The sequence below is a fragment of the Aquarana catesbeiana genome, linkage group LG06, assembly GCF_042186555.1.
Source record: "Aquarana catesbeiana isolate 2022-GZ linkage group LG06, ASM4218655v1, whole genome shotgun sequence".
In the NCBI taxonomy this organism is placed as follows: domain Eukaryota; kingdom Metazoa; phylum Chordata; class Amphibia; order Anura; family Ranidae; genus Aquarana; species Aquarana catesbeiana.
In genome coordinates this window covers 175414732-175433712 of record NC_133329.1, presented here as the reverse complement: position 1 = coordinate 175433712, position 18981 = coordinate 175414732, and the positions used below count along the sequence as shown (strand labels likewise).

At 43.7% G+C, this 18981-nt stretch overlaps 1 protein-coding gene across 11 annotated transcripts in view; it reads right to left on the bottom strand.

Moving 5' to 3' along the window:
- The window catches only part of MARF1 (meiosis regulator and mRNA stability factor 1), a 453542-nt gene that overhangs the window by 68271 nt on the left and 366290 nt on the right, over positions 1-18981 (bottom strand). For 10 of the 11 annotated variants that reach the window (XR_012235026.1, XR_012235025.1, XM_073591154.1 and 7 more), the window contains 5 exons: positions 12663-12865; positions 11397-11624; positions 10550-10780; positions 10239-10451; positions 10000-10060 (listed from right to left, as the gene is read on the bottom strand). Coding sequence is in view for 9 of the 11 variants with exons in the window: in XM_073591154.1 (XP_073447255.1) it covers positions 10000-10060; positions 10239-10451; positions 10550-10780; positions 11397-11624; positions 12663-12865 (936 nt within the window). In the remaining 2 variants the exon portion in view is untranslated. The remainder of the gene's footprint in view (positions 1-9999; positions 10061-10238; positions 10452-10549; positions 10781-11396; positions 11625-12662; positions 12866-18981) is intronic. The other variant, XM_073591155.1, reaches the window with a different exon arrangement.

Genomic DNA, 18981 nt, shown 5'->3' with positions numbered 1-18981 from the left:
TTACATTTTGAATGACAATCACTTAGTCATGCAACACTGTTTGTCCTTTTTTTCACACAAATAGAGCTTTCTTTTGGGGATATTCAATCACCACTGTTTTTTTTTTTATTTTTTTGCGCTATAATTGAAAAAAGACCAAAAATTTTTGTAAAAAAAAAGTTACATTTTTCTTTGTTCTAAAAATTTAGCAAAATTCATATTTTTTTCTTCATAAATTTTGGCAAACATTTATACTGCTACATATCTTTGGTAAAAAATAACCCATATCAGTGAATATTATTTGGTCTTTGTGAAAGTTAAAGAGTCTACAAGCTATGGTGCCAATCACTTGCATTGGTGCCAATCACTTGCAATGGTGCCAATCACCAATCAAATTGATCACACCTGATGTACTGAAGGCCCATCTCATGTCTTGAGACACCAACAAGCCAGGAAAGTACAAATATCCCCCAAATGACCCCTTTTTGGAAAGCAGACATTCAAAAGGTATTTAGTAAGAGGCATGATGATTTTTTTGAAATTGTAGTTTTTCCCCACAATTCTTTGCAAAATTAAGTTTTTTTTGTTTTTCTTTCCACAAAATTGTCATAGTAACAGGTTATTCCTCACATTCTCTCGCTGTGCATACCACAAATGACACTCCAAAACACATTCTGCTTCTCCTCCTGAGTATGGCGATACCACATGTGAGACTTTTACACAGCCTGGCCACATACAGAGGCTCAACATGCAGGGAGCACAATCAGGTATTCTAGGGACATAAATTACACATATAATTTCTTGACTACCTAATACACTTTTGAAGGCCCTGGAGCACCAGGACAATGGAAACGCCCAAAAAATGACCCCATTTTGGAAAGCAAACTCCCCAACGTATATTCTATGAAGCATGAGTCTTTCGAACATGTCTTTTTTTTTTCACAAGTTTTTGGAAAATGTGGAACGAAAACAATTTTTTTTTTTTTTTTTTTCTTTACACAAAGTTGTCCTTTTACATAGCTTTTGTGATGCACTGTAGGGCACTATAGTGGCATGGATGTGGCACGGGTGAGCACTGACGGGGTCGGATGGGAAATGATGTGGCAGAGGAGCATGGCTGGGCAGTGATGAGCACGGCTGGGCATGGCTGGTTATGGATGATCATGGCTGGGCATGAAAGAATACCACATGTAATGCTGGGATCAGGTAAGACAACTTTAAAATAAAACCAAAAAAAAGGAGTCCTTCACTGCATCTGACCACAAACCAAAACCACCATTTAATTTTTAATATTCAAAGCAAAATACCCCATACATCAATGTCTGCATGTTTTATCTTGTTAAGAAATCACTTTAACACCCCCCCCCCAAATATTGCTGGCTGTGGCCATTTGAGTAAGGGCAATATGATTCACACAGCATTTATTTCCTTTAATCCATCCATACTGATACGTCGCTGAGCACATGTGCCCTTGGGCATGCAGCAATGCAATCCCCTGACCAATGTGTCCGGTAGAAACCGCAGATCACGCTGCTCAGTACCCAGCTTAAACAGACTATTGTAAGGATTCAAAAATGAGAAAAATCCATCAGAGAGATAGCAGCAACATTAGAAATGGCCAAATCAACACTTTGCTATATTCTGAGGAAAGAATGCACTGGTGAGCCCAGCAGCATAAAAAGGCCTAGATGTCCACGGAAGACAACAGTGGTGGATGATCACAGAATCCTCTCTATGGTAAAGAAAAACCCATTCACAACATCCAGTGAAGGACACTCTCCAGGAGGTGGGCGTATCATTGTCAAAGTCTACAATCAAGAGAAGACTTCACGAGAGCAAATACAGAGGGTTCACCACAAGGTGCAAACCATTCATAAGCCTGAAGAATAGAAAAGCCAGATTAGACTTTGCCAAAATACACCTAAAAAAGCCAGACCAGTTCTGGAAAATCATTCTTTGGGCAGATGAAACCAAGATTAATCTGTGCCAGAACGATAGTAAAAAAAAAAAAAAAAAAAAAAAGTGTGGAGAAGGCTTGAAACGGGCTCTTGACCAAAAGCACACAACATCATCTGTAAAACATGGTTTAGGCAGTGTGATGGCATGGTGTTTATTGATGTAACGGAAGACAGAAGCAGCCGGATGAATTCTGCAGCGTTTAGAGATGTACTGTCAGCCCAGATTCAGCCAAATGCAGCAAAGTTGATTGAATGGCGCTTCATAGTACAGCAGGACAATGATCCAAAACACACTGCAAAAGCAACCCAGGAGCTTTTGAAGGAAAAAGTAGTGGAATATTCTGCAATCACCTGATCTCAACCCAAATGAACATGCATTTCACTTGCTGAAGGTAAAACTAAAAGGCAGAAAGACCCACAAAGAACTGAAGACAGTTGCAATTAAAGCCTGGCAAAGCATCAGAAAGGACAAAACCCAGTCTTTGGTAATGTCCATGGGTTCCAGACTTCAGGCAGTCATTGCCAGTAAAGGATTCTAAACAAATTAAAAATGAAAATTTTATTTATGATTATATTCATTTGTTCAGTAACATTAGAGCCCCTGAAAACGGGGGGACAGTGTATAAAAATGGTTGCAGTTCCTAAAATTTGTACTTGATATTTATGTTCAACCCCTTGAATTAAAGCCGAAAGTCTGCACTTCAAATTTGAATTGTTTTGTTTTAATTTTATTCCGGTGGCATACAGAGCCAAAAGTATGAAAATTGTGCCCGTGTCCAAATATATATGGACCTAACTGTATATCAGTTTGAAGAAGCTATAACTTGCACACAAACCAATTAATATACACTTTTTTTAACCAAAGACATGTAGAAGAATACATTTTGTCCCAACTTTATGAAGAAATTTGATTTTACTGGATAATAGGATTTTTTGTCATACTTACCTGTAAAATCCTTTTATTTGAGTACATCATGGGACACAGAGCCAGGCTAATATTCATTACCTACTGGGACAATACCCATCAGAACTTATATGGCAGCCCGCAGTACACTGCGGCCAAAAGCCAAATCCTCGGCTACACAAACATCCACTTGGTAAAATTTTGTGAACGTATGCACTGAAGTCCAGGTAGCAGCCTTACAAGGTACAGATACCTGATGGCGAAAAGCCCAGGAGCTTCCTACATCCCTGGTAGAATGAGATCTCGCCCTAAAGGGAGGAGCTTTATGTTTCAGACCGTAGGCCTGAATGATCACTTGACAGACCCAATTAGCAATGGAAGTTTTGGAAGCTGCCTGCCCCTTCTTGGGTTCTTTTGGTAAAACAAAACAAAAAAAAAAAAAAAGTCTGATCCTTGGATATAGACAAATAAACCTTGACTGCCCGGACAACGTCTAAAGAATGCAGTCGTCTCTCTTCCGCCGAACGAGGCTGAGAGAAAAAAGGCGGCAAAATAACGCCCCGATTAAAATGAAAGGCCAACACCACTTTTGGCAAAATGGATGCAACAGGTCGTAACACAACCCTGTTGTGGTGAAGGATCAAGTATGGTTCCTACGGCTGCCAACTCCGACACAACGCCGAGGTGATCGCCATCAGAAAGACTAGCTTGCGTGACAGCAAGTCTAATGGAATTTCCTCAATAGGTTCAAATAGTTGTTCCTGTAACACAGACAGCACCAAGTTCAGGTCCCAAGGACACATAGGTGACATAGTGGGGGGGGGGGAGCAAACGAGTTGCCCCCTGCATAAAGGTTTGGATCAGTAAATGGGAGGCTAAAGGCCTTTGGAAGAATACTGATAGGGCCGCAACTTGATCTCTGATTCTACTCAAAGCCAACTTGATTTCCACAGCTGACTGTTGAAAAGAGAATTCTCCCAATCACGTATTTCTGAGGATGCCATTTTCTGGCTTCACACCAAGCAATACAAGTCTTCCAGACCTTATGGTAAACTTTCCTAGTGGCAGGTTTTCTAGCACTCACTGGGGTAGACACGGCTGATCCCGAGATGCCACTGTCCTTTAACACCATGGCTTCAATAGCCATGCCAACAAATTTAGAAACTGTATATTGGGGTGAAATATAGAACCTTGAAACAGTAGATCGGGGCAATGTGGAAGCGTCCATCGCCCGTCTATTATCAGTCTCACAATCTCCGGGAACCAGGGCATTCTGGGCCAGGTTGGTGCCACCAGAATGACTGGAACCCCCCTCTTTCCGAATCTTGCGCAACAATTGTGGAAGGAGAGGGATCAGAGGGAAAGCATAAACCAGGGAAGTACTGTCTCCTTGGAATTATCGGAGCATCTGCTCCGATTGCCAGAGGATCCCTTGTTCAGGACACAAAATTGCTGTAGCTTGTTGAATCTGGATGCCAATAGGTCGACCTCTGGCCAACCCCAACGCTGGCAAATTTCCTGGGTGTAGGGACCATTCCCCCAAGCAGATTTGCTGGCGGCTGAGATAATCTGCCTTCCAGTTCTCTACTCCCGGGATATGGACTGCCAATATCAATGGCACATGTCCCTCTGCCCAGGCTAGTAAGTGGCTCACCTCCTTCAGAGCTGAACGACTCCTGGTACCGCCTTGATGGTTTATATAGGCCACTGCAGTGGCATAATCGGACTGAACCCTGATAGGGCAGGCCTGAAGCTCCACCGTCCAGGACCATAGGGCCCGACACATTGCCTGTAATTCCAGGACGTTGATGGGCAGGAACTGTTCTGTCCCTGACCATTTCCCCTGACCTTTGAGCCCTTCTAGGGTCGCTCCCCAGCCGGAGAGACTGGCATCTGTAGTCAGTACTCTCCAAGTTACCAGGAGAAAGGATATTCAATTTCTCAGGTTCTGATCCTGCAACCACCAGTTTAGGCTTATGCGTACATTGGATAATGCAGGGCTTTTCCTCTTCTGGTCCAGGTCAACAAGATGTCTTGTTGTAAAGGCCTGGACTGGAACTGGGCATAGGGCACTGCCTCGAAGGAGAATACACTCCTCCCTAGAAGACTCATACAGAGCCAAATGGAGGGTTGTCTGGTGCCCCTTATCTGATGCACCTGAATCTTCAGGGCACAGATCCTTACGGGTGGCAAGAATATTCTTGCTTGAACCGTATCTAGGATCAAACCTAAATATTTTAGACTTTGAGCTGGTTTCAAGGCTGACTTTTCGGTATTTATGATCCAGCCTAAGCTTTTCAAATACCGCACTGTGTATATTATGCTCTGTTCTAGAGCCTGCAATGAGTGATCTCTAAGTAGGAGGTCGTACAGCTACCCGAGCACCAGGATCCCTTGGGCCCTTAAAAGACCCAGTACTGGTGCTAAGACCTTTTGAACACCCGAGGAGCTGTAGCCAGCCCGAAGGGTAGAGCCACAAACTGAAAATGACGTTCCTCTACTGCAAAACGTAGGAACCTCTGATGATGCTGAAAGATAGGTATGTGTAAATACGCGTCTTTTATATCGATGGAGACTAGAAAATCTCCCCTCTGAAATGAGGCTACTACTGAGTGGACAGACTCCATCTGAAAGGACTGTATCAATAGATACCTGTTCAGGGACCTTAGGTCCAAAATGGGCCTTGTGTCCCAGTTTGGTTTCTGAACCGTAAACAGGTTTGAGTAAAACCCTGTGCCCCTTTCAGATACCGGAACCTCTACAATCACTCCTTACCGTACTAGATGATGTAGTGCCTGAAGCAATATGTTTCCTTTTGGAGGATCCGAGGGAACGATGGATCTTAAAAACCTGAGGGGGAACCCCCCCACAACTCTAGCCCTGAATATTGTTCTCAAAGTGTCCGCAAAGTTCAGCAGCCTCCCCCCCCCACTCGATGGAGTGGGGGCATCCCCTCAAAAGGAGGGCTTGGTGCTGGGTTTTAAAGAATCTTGGACCTAGGGCTTCTTCTGGCCCTGCGGCTTGCTCCTGGTCCTAGCGCCCTGTTACCTTGATGCTGAGACACTGGAGGAAGCAGTCCCTGAGGTTTTAAACAAGGGATGTCTGGTGCTTTTCTTCACAGGAAGTAGAGAACTTTTCCCACCAGATCACTTTTGGATATATTTATCCAAATGATCAAATAAACGTTCCCCATGAAAAGGGAAACCTGCCAATAACTTATTGCAAGGAAGCTAGGCTGACCAGTTCTTAAGCCATAAGAGTCTGCGCATATGTACAGACGAGAGCCAAACGAGAAACCTGCTGTATTAAATCCTTTAAGGCGTCAACAAAACACAGCGCTCGAGAAATATCATTCTTACTTTCAGGCAGATCATCCTCCTGGTTAGACCCATCAGGCCGTTTGGCCTAAACTTTTATGGACTGGCAGATACCAATTGCTGCAACTGCTAGCTGAATAGCTGAACTGGCCAAAGAAAAGGAAGTTTTTAATAATTACTCCAGTTTCTGTCGACAGGGTCTTTCAAACCCTGTGCGTTATCTACTGGACAAGTTAAGTTCTTGTTTAAGGAAGAGACTGCTGCATCTACTGCTGGCATGCTCCATTTTTAATTAACTTTTCACTCATAGGATATTAAAAGGGAAAACTTCTTAGGAGGAACAAAAATCCTGTCAGGATATTCCCAATCAGCAAACACCGCCTGTTCCAACAGGGGATGTAGAGGGAAAGCCTACGCGGGCCTGAAGAGGCCTCAAGGATCCCAAAAAGGACAAGGGGGGCTCAGTCACCTCTGCAAGAGGCAACTTAAAGGCAGAACGAACCATTTCAGTAAGAGTCAGGATCAAAAGCCTCTGCGACTGAGAGGCAGTCATCAACTGGATATCTTTTTGTCCAAATTGCTTGGAAGCAGACTCATCTGCTGGGCCCTCCACAGAGTCCTGAGCTTTAAGCTCTTCCCCATCCTCAACCCACCTTTCTGCTCCAGACTAAGAGGCTCCAGGGAGGGAGATTTTCATGCTTCCTGCTACCCTGCGGGATGGAGGCAATCATGCCAGCAATCCTGTGCTCTAACCTGGCTGAGGACAGTTCATCCTTAGTGATAAAGGATGAAGCAGCAGCGTTGACTGTAGGCACAATACCAGATAGACGCAGCGGCTCAGATTGCCTTTAAGCCTCTGGTCCTTCAGGGGATACAACTAGGTTCATCAGGAGCTACTGACGACAATCGGTGTGCCCTTCCCTGTAGTGTTAGTCCCGCTCCTCCTTTTTTGAAGACATTTACTAGCCACAAAAAGAGTACTTGGGTGTAGTATTAAAACACCTCAGAAGCCCCTATGTAACAATCCTGCTAAGCACCTTTAGCCTGCCAAGCAACACTTGGTGAGTCAAGTGACCCGGGTAAGGAAAAAATGAACTGCTGCAAGTGTCTGTTCAGAGCCTGCTCTGTGTCCCACAGTTGCCTTCTGGAAGCGTAGCTGCAGTCTTACGAACACATGTGGGCCCCGGTGAAACAAGTCAAAAAGGCGCACCGCTGTGTGCCATCATACAGGTAAAAAACAGCCAGACACAAGCAAGAAAGAAAAAAAAAAAAAGTACACTTTGCAAGCACCCACAGCTAGCCCAAAACCCCACTGTATGGTCACCGCACATAGGTGTCCAGCCTCTAGCTAGCTTGACTGATTGTTACAATCACTGGGACACCCCACAATAATAGTAAAGGGGTTTCACCGTCCAGGCGCAGGGCAGCTTAAAAACTAAGAGTCCAAACTTCACCCATCATGGCGGGTTCCTGTCACTTGAGGACCTTCAAGGACTGGGTACCCTTTTCATGTTTAGGGTCCACTCCATTGGACCTGTAGAGCACCCAGCATGAATGCCTTAGCACTGGGGTGTCCAGGATTCCACTTCGCAGGGTCCAGTGCCCGGAGGCCACATTACAGGCAAAACCTCACAGGATCTTTAGTCTAATTTGCGAGGCTCGGGTACCATTTATCGAAGCATATAAAGCCTGTGTCAAATGGATCCGATCAGTCATTTCCTTGATTCATTTAAGAACCGTTTGTGAGACTAGAGACCTGGAGCTCAGAGAGCTCAAACAAACCGTGCCATTCACCTTGCAGACACTGGTAGAAAACTGAAGTGCTTACTGTGTGGGAGGGGTTATATAGGGGATCACTTCCTGTCTGAGGACCTTTGGTCTACCAGTGTCCATTCACCTGGAGATGGATAATAACCCAGTAGGTATATTATTGTTTTTAAAAATCTTTGGTCTTTTTTGGTTAAAGCATTACTAAACCCACAACAGTAAAATCAGTGTGTATATGCAGATGACTTGACAAGGCGCAGGAGCATGAAAAACAGGTCGTCAGTCATGATGACGGGACCACGTTATTGACCTGCCCCCCTGCTGTAATTCTCTCCACCTCCTCCATTGGCTTATGCTCTTCCCCACCAGCGCAGTGAGTGAGGTCATCATGAGTCGCGGCCCCTGCATGGTGTCACTGTGGGGAGATCCGCCATATCCCCTGGTTGACTACATCCATCTCCGGGATGGCACACAGCTTAACCCCCATCCACCTTGCCTCAGGATCCATCGACCCACCATCACTGGAGGTAACATTGGCAGGCACAGATACACATCCAGGACCACTCCATCTGAGGACAGGCATGTTCATACAGCCACTGGGACATGGGGCTAGAGCCCGGCTCACTGGATTGGCAGACCTTATACAATTTTTACTACATTGATGTTTTAATAAACTACTCCTTTATTCGTGGAACTCTAGAGGCTGTTATCTATTATGCAATCAGTATAACATACTGTCAGTTTTCTCCCACATCCACACAGATATATACCTGGGTCTAAGCGCTTTAAGGAACTTTGTTGCAGCAGTTTTCTCCCACATCCACACAGATATATACCTGGGTCTAAGCGCTTTAAGGAACTTTGTTGCAGCTCTACTATAACACTCCCAGGAGTTATTTCCAGAAGCTAAGATCTACAGGACACTCACCTTTTAGCTCCTTCTGCTGTGTAGGTCTCTATAGCAGGCGCCTGATCACTTTGGTTGTTTCTGTATATAAAGAACAGCATGCTTGTTATACTCCTTGTGGAACTTAAAGAGGAAGTAAACCCTAATGGGTTTTACTTCCTCTTTTGCTCCCCGCAAGGCCTGCAAATTAAAAACATAATGGGCTAGTATGCATCGCATATTAGCCCATTATATGACACTTACCTGCAAACGAAGCCAGCGCTGTATCCTGTGTAGGCCGCATCCATCTTCACCCCTCTTCCTTAGGGAGCCGCGTGATGTCACTCCCACGCATGCGCCGTCAGTCACGGCACATGCTGGGGGAAGAAACGACACGGTGGTCTGTGTCTTCACAGCGCATGCGCCGATGTCACTACAAGTGAAATATCTCCTAAACGCCGCACGTTTAAGGGATATTTCCACTACCTATAGGTAAGCCTTAGTCTAGGCTTACCTATAAGTAAATGTCACACAAAAAGGTTTACAACCACTTTAAGGTGTTAATCCTCTGTATTGTGTAAAAAGGCTCTTTGATGCTGCATGCACATATCCTCCCCCTCCTGCAGGGTCTCTCTGGGCAAGGCCAGATAAGACACAGTCAGAGTGGTCCCCCAACACAGTGGGTGGAAGGTCACATCTTGATTCTGCCTCCCATAACGGCGTGAAGACACAGGCTGTAGTGGAAATATCCTCCTACCTGAACACTCAGCACTTGGGCAGACCCTGCGGTTTATCATGTGACTGTGGTATACAGATCAGCCAAAAAAGGGGTATATAGCGGCAGTATTTTTTATGTAAAAAGAAGTATTATAAGCTGTGGGCACTGCGGGGGGGGAATGAACTATTTTCATATTACTGGGTTTAGTAACACTTTAATATAGCAAAAAATAAAAACCCAGTGGTGATTAAATACCACCGGAAGAAAGCTCTATTTGTATGAAAAAACTCTCATTTGAATAGTGTTGCATGACTGCATAATTGCCAGTTAAAGTAGTACAGTGCTGAATAGCAAAGAGGATCAAGAGGATAAAACCTTCCAGAGGTCAAGTGGTTAATTTACAGCATGTTTCACACCTGCACAGTAGTGTACTATACTGTATTTTTATTAGGTACACTAAAGTTACTTACTCTTCATGTCATTCTTCAGTACAACAATTCTTTTATTGCCATGTCCCTTTATCCAGACCACCTTAAAAAAAAAAAAAAAAAAAATACAGAAATTGATAAAGTGGTTATAAAATTTACCTTGCTTACCTGTACAACCAATGTTGGCAAGTAAAACGGCTTTAACTTTACAAGTTTAAAAAAATCTAGCTGTGTACAGTATGCATAACAATAAATTAACAGTACCCAGCATGACAAATTACCTGTGCAATCGCCCCCAACATCTCCTCCAAGCTGTTAAAACCATACTGCTTGGGCTCAAGTACTTCCCCGACATATTTGCTGTATGCAGTAGTAAACTCATGCAGGAAGATCTGCTGATAGTGATAAGTATGCAGCAATGAACGGACATTCTTTGCAAACATATAAAGTGCCGTCAACTGTATGCATTCTGCATTCATATCATTAGTATACACCTGCCAGAAAGGACAAAAAAAAGGTAGGGCATTGCCAGTAAAATGTACAAATCCACTGTTTAAAGGGGTTTAAAAAAATAAAAATTAAGAATTTTTACCTCAACCAAATAAGGAAGGCTTTTTAAGAGGTCAGTCAAGGACACAAAACCATATTCACATGGATTGAGGGTAGTTCCATGGATACTTTCATATACATGGCACAGCTTGCCAACAGTAAGTGGTGATGGCTCATCCCAGGACATGAGCAAAATAAGGAGCTGTGCAGTTAAAGAGCGTAGAGATTTCCTATTAATCAACTGGATTTGCTTACCACAGACAGTGTCTGCAACCTAAAAAATAAAAATAAATATATTAAGAAACTTCCTCTGTTCAATATTCATTATGTCTAGGGGTGCTGGAATAAGGAGTAAATATTTAACTTATTCTACATGCTCCTGCATGGGTCTTCCAGCACTGCAACTGGCCCCTGCAGCAATGTTGCAGTCGCACTCCACCCTTTTACACGTATAACCTAGGGCTAATGTCTCTATTGTATGAGAGAACTTTGGGAAGAGGAGGGTGCTGAAGCCAGCTGGAGTGGGCAACAACAAAATCTGCGCTGCATCCCTTAAACATAACGAGAATGTAACCCTTGGCTATGCAGCTGGTGGCACTGCAAGGGTGGATTTCTTATAGTCCTGAGTTGGGCTTTAAGATATTGCTGCCAAACATTATAAGCTTAACAAGTCAGCCTCCTAAAATGTAAGTAGGTATCAAATATGTGATATCTACACCATCACCAGGTAAATTTCCAACCTCTTACTTGGATCAGAAAGACCGATGTTCTACAGACATCAGTGTGACAGTATTCATGCCAGTCAGCAGGATGTTGAATTAACAGCAATAAAAAAAAAAAATACACTAGGAATGGCATGCCCAATAACTGCAACTCAAATAATCAGTTACCTTAACAACATGGCACAATTTTTGCATCAGTGCCAGTACAGAGCTGACATCATAGTCGTGAAGTCTCAGGCTGTAGCCAAAGGTCTTGCTATATTCTGTAAGCAAGTCGGGAATCATTAAGGAGGTGTCTTTTTGAGAACGCAGTAGTTTGACTAATTGGGAGGCCAACGCCTTAATACGCTCCATTTCAGTTAGGGTTAAAATCTTTTCCTCCCCACACTCTAAAACCTATAAAAATGATAGCGACAGAAAATTCAGACTCCTCACTCTTGGATGCAGACAACAGCACACATGCAGGATATGTTAATAGAGGTGACGTTGAACACATTCTAAAAAGGTTGACATGGCTAGAATCAAGTGCAGAAATACAAAAGTCTCAACAGGTCAAAAAGATACCAGCACCCGCAAGACCTATGTCAAAACCATAACATCACACAAATTATTTATGGTATGCACATGACCAATGTCGTCACTGCATTTCCTGCATAACATTATTCTGAAATAGGTGCAAAAAACCACCCAAGGGTATTCCAGAGGGTGGAAGATACCAACACAACGTAACATTAGTTGAGACAGGTAATTTAAAGCTAAACAAATAGTTTAAAGCTACACAAATAGTGAAACTTTATTTATAGAGCAAACTCACACAATGAAAAGGACATAAGATACAAATATTTCAAGCTGAATTCCAGTTATGGATTTTGTTGCATAGTTCCTGTACATTGGGCCACCATGCACCAATGTAAGTATGTAGATTCTGTTCCTGTGGAATCCCTGTGGAAGATGGCAATGACTGTAGTAGTTGCCACCATCTTCCAGGTCCTCATGCCGATCAGCTGCAAACTGACCACACAGAGGCGCTTGCTTGGAACAAGCTTAATTCACAGAACACCTTGCATTTTTCAAATAAAAATGCAAGAAGTTCTCTTTGAACAAGGTGGAGATCGCAATGCCACTTCCCTGGTGACCCCTTGTGGTTACTATGCTGGATCAAGTAACTATGCAATAAAATTCATACCTGGAATTTAGCTTTAGGCTTTACCACCATACCTTGTGTTATGTAACATTACATTACATAGCACCAAGATAAAAAAAGATTGCTTTGATACAATGCATTTAGTGGTTTGTGCAAAGGCAACAAAAGTAAACATCAGCGGCTTTTCTATGCATGTCAATTAGCAAAACAACATTACTTGGTAATGATGAATTTTTCTTTATACCATGCTAATCTACTGGTAAGTATGACCAAGTATAAGCTGTACCTACTTGTAAGACATCAGGTATGGCTTCAAAAAGGTCAAGCAGTTTTGTGAAACCATAATAAGTCAGTTTGCACTGGCGACCAAAGTGGTGATGATAGGACGGAATAAACTTATTGAATGGCATCCTGAAATGAGGTTGGTGACGTAAAAGGTCAACTACTTCCTTTGCAAACTGCTTTGTCCTCTCAATCTCTTCTGTAGTACGTTCTACAAACAGATAAGCAGTCTAAACATCAAGATATACAAAATGCCAAGGTGATAAAGGACAATAGGGTCAATTCACTAAGTTTAATGGGCAAAAAAAAGCGGTAAAATAGCGCTTGCGGTAAATCAGTTTTAAAAGTGCAATTCACAGAATTTTGTGTAAAATAACTAATGCGGTGTTTGTTCGATTGAGCGGTAATTACCAAATTTTTTCCTGCGGCTATTGCATTGAGCCGGTTGCCAAGGAGCAGCCACGTCCTCATTAATAGATGAATGCCCGCTGACAGCTGAATGTAAAAAAAAAAAAAAAGTGGTGTGCCCCCCAAAATCAATACCAGACCCTTAGCCAAGCAAGCATGCAGCCTGGAGGGTCAGGAAAGGGGGGGGGGGGGTAGAAGACTGGCGAGTGCTTTGGGGTGGGGCTGTGGTTGTGAGGGCCCCCAGATCCCAGCCCCTCCCCCCTCCTATGTGAATGAGTATGGGGTAGTACCTCTACCCATTCACCAAAAAAAGTGTAAAAGTAAATAAAGACAGTACAAGTGTTTAACAATTCCTTTATTAAAGCAAAAGTGGAACTTGCATTGATCTGCTCCCCCCCCCACTCTGATGCCACATTTGACACCTTTTTTTTGGGGGGTACGGGTACCTTTTTTGACAGATAACCTTTCCCCACTTGTGGGAGACAGCTGTCCCTCTGAAGTTTGGACCCACTCCTCCTTCCACCAAAGCCAGGCCAATGAAAAAGCACAGCGTGCTTTGCAGTACGGAGCAAGCTGTGAAGCCGAATAGCTTCACTGCCGGTTTCCCTTACGAATGCCGGCGGCAGCACCCGACAGGCGATCCAAAAATTGGCTGGGGTGCGACATTGTGAGCTCCCTGGACAGGTAAGTTTCTATTTATTAAAAGTCAGCAGCTACAGTATTTGTAGCTGCTGACTCAATTTTTAACCAGGCGGAATACCGCTTTAAAAAAATAAAATAAAAAACAACGTCACCCGATTTAGATCCATCGTCAATCACAACAATGATACATACCACTGCTGGACCTGAAAAAAGAAAAAGCTCTGCTTGCCACAAACGCTCCTGCGGTCTTGCCTGCCCCATTGTGTGACATTTCTTAAATAGCCATGGAGCAGGGCCACCCAGCGACATCACCTGGTGGCACCGCCCCCTTGTGACATCTCCGATCCAGGTGATGTCACCAGGTGGCCCTGCCCCTTACCCAATTAAGAACTGTCAAACAGTGGAGCAGGCAGACTGCAGGAGTGGAGCTTTTGTTTTCAGGTCCGCCGGTGGCAGCGGGCATCGTGACTGACCCCATACTCATTCACATGGGGGGGCAGGATCTGGGGGGCCCCCTATTAAAATGGGCTTTCAGATACTGCCTGCAGACCCCCACAACCACAGCCTAGGGTTGTTAGGAAGAAGCCCTTGTCCCCATGGGGACAAGGTGCTTTGTAGTGGGCAGAGCCACCCCCCCCCCCCACATCGTGACCTGCCGGGCTGCATGCTCGTATAAGGGTCTGGTATGGATTTGGGGGGGACCCAACACCGTTTTTTTATATCTAGCTGTCATCCGTTGTTAAGGACGTGGTGGCTGGCTTCACGGCCCAATCCTTAGCAACCAGCTATTGGAGAAGAGATGACCCCCAGGCTGTTTCTGACAAACACCACCAGCAAAACCTTGATGATAAAATATTGCATTTTTTTTTAACTCAGTTCCGTTTGTAAATTGGAGGCAGGATTTTACTGCCATATAAGCCAAGTTAATAATTGATGAAAAAACTTTTTACATTCTTAAAAAATCTATTTTGGGCATACAGTACAGGACACAGGCTATTAATCACAAAGGATGGGTTATATGCATCACCTTCAGGTGATTGGACACTAGCAAAGTCACTCGAAGCTTTAACACTCCCTCACATAACCCCTCCCACCTTGTGACCCTTAGTTTTGTAGCAAGCAATGAACGACCAAAAAGCACAAAGAGGAGGGTCCTGTGTTCTGTACCATCCTGTCAGCCAAAAGACCCTCAAAACAAATTGCTAAAACTCAGTAGAACTTAGCAAATGTTTGCACAGAAGATCAGGCAGCAGCCTTTTAAAGCTGCACAACAGAAGTCAGATATTATGCCCAAGATGTGCCAACAAATCTGGAAGAGTGAGCCTTAAAACAGGGGCCTTCCGGGACCTTGAGTTTGTTTGCGGTAACGTAAGCAGGAGCGGCATGCTGACGTCACCGCAAACAAACGCAAGGTACCAGAAGGAACAGGCTGTGATCGAGAGACCCGGCCGGCTCGAACATTTTATGACACGCTAATTTATTCTTGATACATTGTAAGTGCAATCTTGTTTTTAATAATAAAGTGGATGTAAACACGATTTTTTTTTTTTTTTGATAACATAATGTAGAGTATAAGATTTCCTATCATTTGAGCCCAGTCTTGCCACAAAGAGTTAATCCAGCTCTGAGCAATCCTCTTCTTGTTCAGTGATAAAACATGACAAAAAGAAAAACTTTGTCAAATCCTCCCCCTTGCTGTGAGTGACAGGTGATTTACATATCTCGTGCACTAGCCTAAAACATGCATTATTTTTTAAATTCCCACCCCCACTCCTTTCTTCAGCAGCTCTGCAAGGATTGGCTGTTCCATACCTCAGCATGATTTGGCATGCTGAAGTCATGTGGTTACTTTCCTGTCTTTTCACTGGATGTTAGAGATTCATAGCAGAAGTTCAGTGTAAGAAATACACAGGAGAAAATGCATATTAGGCGGCACAGTGGTGTAGTGGTTAGCACTCTCGCCTAGCAGTAAAAAGGGTCGCTGGTTCGAATCCCAACCACGACACTACCTGCCTGGAGTTTGCATGTTCTCCCTGTGCCTGCGTGGGTTTCCTCCGGGTACTCCGGTTTCCTCCCACACTCCAAAGACATGCTGGTAGGTTCTGCCTGGAGTTTGCATGTTCTCCCTGTGCCTGCGTGGGTTTCCTCCGGGTACTCTGGTTTCCTCCCACACTCCAAAGACATGCTGGTAGGTTCTGTCCAAAATTGGCCCTAGTATATGAATGGGGACCTTGGATTGAGGGTAGGGACTGATGTGAGTGTGCGATGTACAGGGTTAGGGACAAGGGTCAGGGTTGTAGACACACACTCACTCGGGTTGAACTGCATGGACTGGTGTCTTTATTCAACCTTACTAACTATGTAACTATGTAACTATATTGACAAGGGGAGTGTGGAGGTGGGCGGGGAGTCTGACATCACAAATCAAACCCACCGAGCTCCAGACAACAGACCCACCCACAGAATCTGCAGTTTTTCGGGTCTCATGACAGAGGGGAGACATTTGACAAGTAAAGATACATGTAGGAGGCATGTATATCCTTATAGATAACCCCTATGGCAGTAGTTTAGAAAGGATGACATTGGGTTTACATCCACTTTAAATGTTATGTTGAATTACACTATGGAAGCCTTTTTTTCTGACATGGGGAACTGCTGACCGTGGGCTATTTCAAGGATAACTCGAGCAGAGGAGAGGGGACATCTGGCTGGCAAGCATAGAGACGCGGGCTGGGGTATAAGCCACAGGCGAATGTGATCTCCCTAAAAAGAGATCACAGGACTTTCCCACAGGACTTTTCCACAGGACTTTTAGCCTCTAATAACATTTTGTGATTCATAATTTTTTTTAATGAAATTTTATAATTTGGGTTTAACAACTGCACTTTATATGTCCACATTTTGGAGTAACGTTATTCAGTTTTTATCACCAGTAGATTGGGAGCTCTTACATCCTCTGTTTGAAACTGATATTTAGTATATGTGGATATATGTCACCATACGTATATATTTTCACACAGCGCAGCTTATTTTTTTAGGTGTAAGAAATGATCTGGGGAATCCAGCTAGCAATCATGGATTAACAATGACAATGGAGGAATATCTACAATAACAATCTCAATCCCATAGATACTAATAGGAATTGCAATTCTGCTCTAGTATAGCACAGGTGCCTTCTTTTCACTGCACTTTCCACCCTCCAATTGCATTTTGCCACAGGGGCCCACACTATATCCAATTGTAAATTATTTACAAAATATCCATAGTTGATATTAACGCACTATTTGATTAAGTGACTTTATCACCTGGCCACTGAGGCATAATGCAATATGCCCAGACTGGGTAGCTATATATGTCTTTTATGTAATGTTTGTCCAGTTTGTTTTGTTTGTCCGCGGCCTAATTGCACCATTGTTGTGATATTTACAGTAATAATTTAAGTTGTGATTTTACACGTTTAAGATGACTAAATAAAACTGATTTTACTTAATTATTAAGACCTATGATTATATTGTTGCTTGTAGTAACCCCTTTCTAAACCAATCTCTATTGGGTTGTTCCCCTCCCCCAATCTTCCCCTTCATACAGTACAAAACAAAAGATCAGTTTGACACCGGTGGTCAAAACAAAAAGCAAATTCAATTTTCGGATGGAGGCTGTGACTACAACGTAAGCCCACACCACATCCGGACAACAGAGTGGCTTCCTTTGGGTCCTTGGGAGGACAACAAAAGAACAAAAATATATTTAAATGAAAGCTAGACACCATTTTAGGTAAAAGGAAAACGTATGAATGCAAAACCACTGTGTGCTTACATACCACCACAAAGTTTTCTACTGGATAGCATGGTCAGCACCAAAACCTGCCTGGTAGGACTAATGGTTATTACAAAAGCTACCATTATGGACAAGGAATTTCCCAGATTGCTTCAAAGGGCCTTTGGAGGACTGAGTGTAACAAGGGAAGGCCCAACGACCTCAATGGCATCTGAAGTGTTTGGGCAATGTGAGTAACCCCTTGAACTAGGCATCTCTGGAACAAAACAGCTAAGGCCTAAGACCTGACCTTTTAGGGTACAGAAGGCCAATTTATGATCCAGTCATGAAAGCCCAAGATCCACATGGAAGTCCTCACTTTACAATTTACAGCAGATCGAAGGGTCTGAGCTTGCGCCTGAAGGGAAATTCTCTCCCGTGGTAGGAACACCTTGTTTAGGACCATGTCTAGCAACAAAAATCACAGGCATTCCGAATACCGAGATGGTTCCAGGACGATTTTCTGCAGGTTGAAAACTCAACTGAATTTCTGTTGGATGTTCTCCCTAAGGGCAAGAAGCAACCAGTCCCTCAAAAGCAGGTCATTCAGGTTTCTAAGAACATCACTGGGGCAGCTTTGTAAAGACCCAGGGAGCCATGGCCAGTCCAAAGGGAAGTGCCATAAATTGTAGGTAGTGCTAAAGAGAAAAAGGTTGTAATGTGCAAGTATCCAACCTTGATATCGATCAACACTATAAATGCCCAGTCGAAGAGCTGCTATGAACAATCCTATGGATTCCATCCAGAACTCTGATTTTCAGAAAGATTTAGCAACCCAAGGTTCAGGAGTGGGTCTGACTTTCCCATTCGACCTGGGATCCCTGAAACAGGTTCAAGTAGAACCCCTGACAACACCCTTCCTTTGGGACCTGTATCAGCTTCCTGAGCCTGAAGTTGGGACACAGCTTTTGGGCAAAATCTGCATTGTGCAAAGGCAAATTTAAAGACAGCTCTAAAATTTCAGCTGGTAACTGGAGGATGACCTTCTGTAGCCAGGAGGCCAAGATCTCCTTACACTAAATATGCAAACGGCAGCAAATATCCCCCCCACTGATGCCAATAGGTGTGCTCCAACATTGCAAAGGGGGTATAGGACCAGGTTTGGAGGGTCTGGAACACTAATACCCTGTACACACGGTCGGACATTGATCGGACATTCCGACAACAAAATCCATGGATTTTTTTCCAACAGATGTTGGCTCAAACTTGTCTTGCATGCACACAGTCGCACAAAGTTGTCGGAAAACCAGATCGTTCTTAACGTGGTGACGTAAAACACGTACGTCGGAACTATAAACGGCGCAGTAGCCAATAGCTTTCGTCTCTTAATTTATTCTGAGCATGTGTGGCACTTCTATTATAAAAGTTACCCAAAAGGAGTGCACTGATCATAAATTCCACGCAATAGCTTAGAGCTTTTGTGAATAGGTCAAACTGACATTGTAAAGCCCCGTAAACACG